A 6,467-nucleotide genomic window follows, 5' to 3' on the forward strand; every position below is an offset into this window, starting at 1 on the left:
AGAAAATTCCCTGCTCAAAAGTTCTTGTCTCTTGCACTGATTTTTTCCTTTAACATTGTGAAGCTCTACTTAGAACCTTCTTAAGATCCAATAGTGCAAAATGCAAATTCTTGCAATTTTTTGACTGGTCTTAAGATTTTGATCAAGAGTGTAATACTACATTCCCGATACTCTTGTTGGGTTCTTATCAGGGCTTGAAGTTCATCCAACTTGTTAGCTAACGATCTCACGTTGCCCATGATGATGGATGGCAGAGATGGTTTGAACGCTCTCCTCTTTGCTCCTGCTCTGGATCCACAATGCCTCTTTTCAATTCCTCTGGGATGTCTGGCTTCAGTTGTCGTATTTCTGCTTCTGCAATGTTAATTAGCTGCTCCCTGTTGTAAACCACCCTGTTGCTATGGTTACGCATCATAACAAAAGAGTACAATATAAAAAGTATTGGAAAAAATCAATCCAGCTGCACAGCATCAAAGACAAAAAGGTATAGTTGTCCAAAAAAAGCTATTTTCCAAGGAAAAACAAGAATGAAATTTGAAAAAAGAAAATAAATCTTAACGAGAGGTACAGAGCTACTCCAACGTGCTGCCACTCTGAGTCAGTGCAACTCTAGAATGGATTATTGATACAATAGAATAACAATTTTGTAGTTATTCAGAAATGTTAAAAAATATGCTTTGTACTGAGGACGGTACAGTGGTTAGAGTTGTTACCTCACAGCAAGAAGGTTGCAGGTTTGCCTCCCACTTGAGGCCTTCCTGTCTGGAGTTTGCATGTTCTTTCCAAACACACATAGGTTTTCTCTGGGTATTCTGGCTTCCTCCCATAGACCAAAAAGTATGCATGTTAGGTTAATTGATAACTCTAAATTGTCTGTCTGTCTTGTTTATCTCTATGTACTCTTGTGATAGACTTGCAAGTTTTCCAGGTGCCCCGCCTCTTGCACAGTGACTGCTGGAGAATGGCAGGGCTAAGATACTGTGGGATGTCCAAAACCAGACTGACAAACAGGTGACGGCTAACCAACTGGACATTGCGGTGGTTGACAACCTACAGAAGAAGGCAGTGGTGATAAATGTAGTGATTCCAGTGGAATGTAATATCAGAAAGAAGCAGCACGAGAAGCTGGAGAAATACCAAGGGCCGAAAGAGGAAATAGAGATGCTGTGGAGAGTCAAGGCCTCAGTGGTACCAGCAGTCATCGGAGCACTCGGTGCTGTGACCCCCAAGCTGGAAGAGAGGCTCCAACAGATCCCAGGAACAACCTCAGAGATCTATGTCAGGAAGAGCACAATCCTAGGAACAGCTAAGATACTGCGTAGAACCTCAAGCTCCCAGGCCAAGGCTATAGAGTCATTAAAAAATTATAGAATTTGGGTGATTATCCAGATCACCACCATAATTTTATCACTTTTTTTCTCACAACCCCAATATTACCTGACAATTTAATTAAAATTTGTTCATTAGTTTTTAAGTCCTCTTACTAACAGATGGACTGATGGACTGACAAACCCACCAACCAACACTAACAAAAACATAACCTCCATGACACACAAACGTGGTACAAGGAATGGTGGTGATTTGGTCAAAATTTAAGGTCAAAAGTCAAGGTCACAGAGGAGCCCATACTCTGTATGTATGTAGCCCATAACTCTGCAACTGTATAATAGGAATGTTAAACTCCACAACTGGACCCCTCGTGGGTCAAGGGTGACTAATATGGATTTAAAGGTCACAGGGTGAAAGGTCAAGGTCACGGATGACCTTGTGCTCTAACTATGCAACCATGTAAAGGAGGAAAATTAAAGTGCACAGTTGAACACCTCATGGGTCAAAGATGATTCTTGTTAGTTTCAAGGTTCATTGGGTCAAAGGTCAAGGCATAGACAAAGCCTTATCTATGGTCCTACATGTGACCCTTTCGTTACCTCCTCCAAGAAAGTTATGTTTTCGGTTGTGTTTGTTTCTTTGTATGTCTGTCTGTTAGCAAGATCACGTGAAAACTAATGAACAGATTTGGACAAAATTTTCAGGAAAACAATGGATTTTGGTAGTGATCTGAATCGCACTATTTTTTAATCACACTCTGGTCTTGGCAAAGGTTTGTGCTCTCTGAGTGCTTCTAGTTCTTTAAGGTCAGCTTATGTCCGCTGTTATAACCTTAGACTAGTGAGCCTTGCACCATTTGTTTGATCGCTTTTGTGCTACTCTGTAGGTACGACTGTCCACGGGAAAAGACGTGCGTCTTAGTGCCAGCATGGCTGACACCATTGGACAGCTGAAGAAGCAGCTGCAGGCCCAAGAGGACATTGATGTGATCCATCAGCGCTGGTTCTTCTCTGGTAAGCTGCTAACAGACAAAACACGACTGCAAGACACTAAGCTCCAAAAGGACTTTGTGATCCAGGTCATCATCAACATGCAGGCCCTTGGAGACCCCAAACTCTCACTGCCTCCCACTGCCTCCTCACCCACCTGTGAATAAATCAAGACTTTAAAAGACATCAGAGGCAACAGGTGGAGGATTTCCCCTCCCAAATGCTGGATAATCTTTTCTTTTTTTTTGGACAATAGCTGCTTTTACTGGAAGAAAAATGTTGTTTGGAGGTACAGACTCAGCAAAAAATACTCAAAGGGAATAGTAGAAAGTGCTGCTTTGCGTCTCCGACCATCTTCAGTGTGGTTTCTTGTCAAAGAGCAGGAGTCTGAGCTATTCCCAGCACAGCTCTGGACTCAGGAGATTCTCTTTGAACCATTTTTAGTTAAAGCGGAGCTTGTCATGCTGGTGTGCAGTCTTTTTATCCATCCTGCACATGTAGACTCTGCCTCTAGGTTTTTCCTCTACCCAACAGATGAAAAACAGAGGGGTTTGTGTTGGTAATAAATAAAGCACAGTTCCTGACACCCACTGGCTCAGCTCTGCTATCTTTTTAGTTTTTCCTCCATCGAAACAGGAAAAGGACGATAGAGCAAATGATGCAGAACATTTTTTTCTCTCCTTTTTTATTGAGGAAGTCATGGTAACTCAGCTGTTTTTGCACATTTAAAGGTTATTACTCTACTTTTGTGGTAGTTTGTGTGCCTTGTACAGAACAAAAAAGGGTTAATATTGTGAAAGACACAAGTTTTACTGCTAGCCTAAACCCTGAGTATTTTTTTAGATTCAAATCAATTTATCACTGCTGCCTTTTTTATGCTTTCTTAAATTCTGCAGATAAAAAGGGCATGTATATGTAAATGCAAAAATCCATTTGAATTTGAAGTGAATTAAATTAGATCTATGATAAGAAATAAGAGTAAAAGGTATACACCAATGAGTTATGCTATTTGTGGTGGATAATTGCCTTACTAGCTGCATTACGACCACTTGGATGGAGCCTCGCAGCCCTTAATTATATCTGTTGAGTCAGTAAAAACTAATTCTCTTTTTTTATCCACCACCTGAAGATTGTCATTTATGTGCTTGTTTGCAGTGTTCCCAGTTTGTTAGTTAGGTCATTTTAAAGTAAATGTGTCACATTTTCTCATCGTCTTCAGCAATATACAGATGATCGGGGTGGGGGGGGGACTGATGTCCCACAAACAGCTGTAGATCTGTGCGTTGATCTAAGACAGAAGTCTGCAGCCTTTCTAATCAAAAGACCCATTCATGCTCCTTTATCCACACTAAATACAATTTGCCCAAAACCACAAAATGTGCTTGTAGTTTGAAATAAAGATAAAACAACTCATTATGTGTTAAATAAATAATACATATAGAAAAACTATAGTTTGTGACATTGTGAAATTCAAGCTCTTCAATCAACTGTTGACAGTTTTTGGTACATTTACATGTTAGAACAAAGAAAAATACCAAGTGATTAGAAAATTTAAATATTTTTGTGTAGATCTCCTTTGATAAAATCTAAACACTGAACTATGCAGGCCTACAAACGTCTTTTCTATATTTGTGTAAAATTTTAAAAAGTTTCCCACTTTGAAATAACAAAAGATTAGGCCAGTTTGTTAGACATTTTGACTGTTATAAATATCCTCTCATAAAGACAGTAACCTTCATTACTTCATATTGTATTCAAAGTTTTTATGAAAGATGAGCTGTAATATCTAATTAGGATTCTTCTAGTTCTTTTTTAATTTTAATTTCCAGTGTGCTGTTTATTCTGCAGTTATAGGCAAAAGGCAAATTGGAATTTATTGAGGTACATGGATTGCAGCATGATGTAGTAGAAGATAAAGAATGGGAGACAAAATAAAGATTCACCGAACTTGGTTGGGTTGCAAATCTGAACCGAACTTCGTTATTTTCAGTTTTAGGCAACAGCAAAGAAAATGACAGGTCTTTGAGTTGGTTCAGACTTCAGATACTCACAGAAATGCAGAAAGAGAAAACTACCACACCAAATTTTAGCTCAGGTAGTAGGAGATAGTCATCCCCAACACACATTCTGAGCTCTACACATTGGGCAGTATTTTTTCTTCAAACTTTGACTTTAAGTATTTGTGTCAACCTTATTTGTTAGCAAAGTATCTCATGAACCAGTGGATAGATTTTAAAGCAAGTTTCAAAAATAAACATTGAAGTATATCTACAACTCATCAACATTTGGAGCAAACCAATTCAAGATGGCTGCCACAGCTAACATAGGATCTTAGTTTATGACATGAAAAGCACTGTGTAATATGCATTCCTTCAAGGAATGCTAGGCTTTTAACTAAATGATGTGAACTTTGCATGTGGTTTATTGCTTTGAAATCCAAAACATTGGAATTGGAACTCTAAACACTGTCCCAATGTTTGAAAGATCATCCTATCATCATATGATACTGTAACTCAGCACAGATTGAGTGTACCAGTAAATGTTTTGGTGGATTGTTGCTGAAGAGAAAATATTGTTTGAATTTTGTCATGTTTGTGTCAGAGGGCCCAAATGTCTGAGCCGCAAACAAATGGCCCTTACAGGCTGTCGTGTCAGCTCATGGCTGAAGTTTCCTTAGTATACAATTCTTCATCCTGCAGCTCTGGAGCCACATGTGGCACTTCAGCTCCTCTTAGTGTATCCCTGAAACCTGGACCAGAAATACCATAAAGTTTAAATTGAAATTGATGATAGGAATGGGTATTTCTGTCCAGATTTGTGCAGTCTGTGTGGAGTTTCTGCAGCACATGACCTCTGACAGGAGGTCATTCAGGTGGAACGGGAAGTCACTTCACAAATCATTTAATATAAAGGTGCTATGTGCACAGTTTCACATTATTTAATTACCAGAAAATGAGCCTTTTAATGAGTTTAAAGCACAACCATCAGTTGCACTGTTGAGCTCATAGATTGTGGCCTGTTGCTTTGTTTTCAACTTCCTGACACTTGATGGCTCTTCAAACCCATCTGAACCCCCACCCCTCAACTGTCTTGATGTAAATTTATATAAAAGAAAGTATTTTTATATATCCATTGACTTACAAAAAATTACTAGATTTTAAAGCATTGAAAAAGACATATTAGTAACATGGGAGAAGTTATTTATATAAAAATAGTAAAATAAATACCTGGCTCTAGTAAAAGCCAAGTCACTTAAACAAGTCTTTTAAACAAAGATCTTTTATTTGAGGACATCTAAGCCTTAAACACACAACCTGCCCTATTTTTATTGTAATTTTGATGCAACTTAATACTTTTCTACAAATGGGTAAAATAGGAGGAGTTAAGTAGTTTTGTACAAACTAAAACAAGTTTGTGCAGAATGAAACAAGTAGCGCTGTATGATTTCTCAGAAAACTGTATAGTTTTTCTTTTTGCCTAACACACACACACACAATCTAAATGCCACAATACAACAAAACCTATAACCCATATTATATTTATTCAATATATACAATCATGAAAGTTTATTCTTAATTTTAGGGGTGAAGTAAATCTTGTGGCTCTTTACAGATTTTCTTTAGCATCAGAGGTAATAATAATGGTTCTTCCAGTTGGAAAGGTTGCAGACCATGCTTTAGAACAAACATTTGTGCAACATGTTGGAAAAATTTGGACTTAAGTGCAGCTTTGTTGCTAAGTTTAGATATTACTGCTATCACAAAGTTTTTTATAAAGTGCTAGGAAAATCCACTCTGCTTCATTCAGTTTTTAATAACACAGTATATGTTTTTATTTTATTTACTTATGCAGCTTTTCTCTGGCTTTGCATGTTTGATAAAACAAATTAAGATTTAAAAAAACTATTGATTTCATTGATTCAAGAGTCTCTTCAAAAGCACAGACCACAGTGATTTGAATTTTAAAACTAAATAGCCAGCCTAACATGAAACCTCTACAAACAAAATAATTGTAAAATTACATCAGAACTAAGAAAGGTTAAAAAAACAAAAACAACTGGACTTCTATTCTGTAGTTGAAGACGTTTCGCTTCTCATCCGAGGAGCTTTCTCAATTCAGAAATAGAGAGTGTGGAGTTGAGCTTTTAAA

General features: G+C 37.7%; 1 protein-coding gene across 1 annotated transcript in view; it reads left to right on the top strand.

Moving 5' to 3' along the window:
• The window catches only part of ubtd1b (ubiquitin domain containing 1b), an 11,065-nt gene extending 5,535 nt beyond the window's left edge, over positions 1-5,530 (top strand). Inside the window, exon 3 of the mRNA XM_017433615.2 lies at positions 2,216-5,530. Coding sequence (XP_017289104.2) covers positions 2,216-2,485 — 270 coding nt within the window. The 3' untranslated portion in view covers positions 2,486-5,530. The remainder of the gene's footprint in view (positions 1-2,215) is intronic.
• The last annotated feature ends 937 nt before the right edge of the window (positions 5,531-6,467 follow it).

The sequence above is a fragment of the Kryptolebias marmoratus genome, linkage group LG2 (assembly GCF_001649575.2).
Source record: "Kryptolebias marmoratus isolate JLee-2015 linkage group LG2, ASM164957v2, whole genome shotgun sequence".
In the NCBI taxonomy this organism is placed as follows: domain Eukaryota; kingdom Metazoa; phylum Chordata; class Actinopteri; order Cyprinodontiformes; family Rivulidae; genus Kryptolebias; species Kryptolebias marmoratus.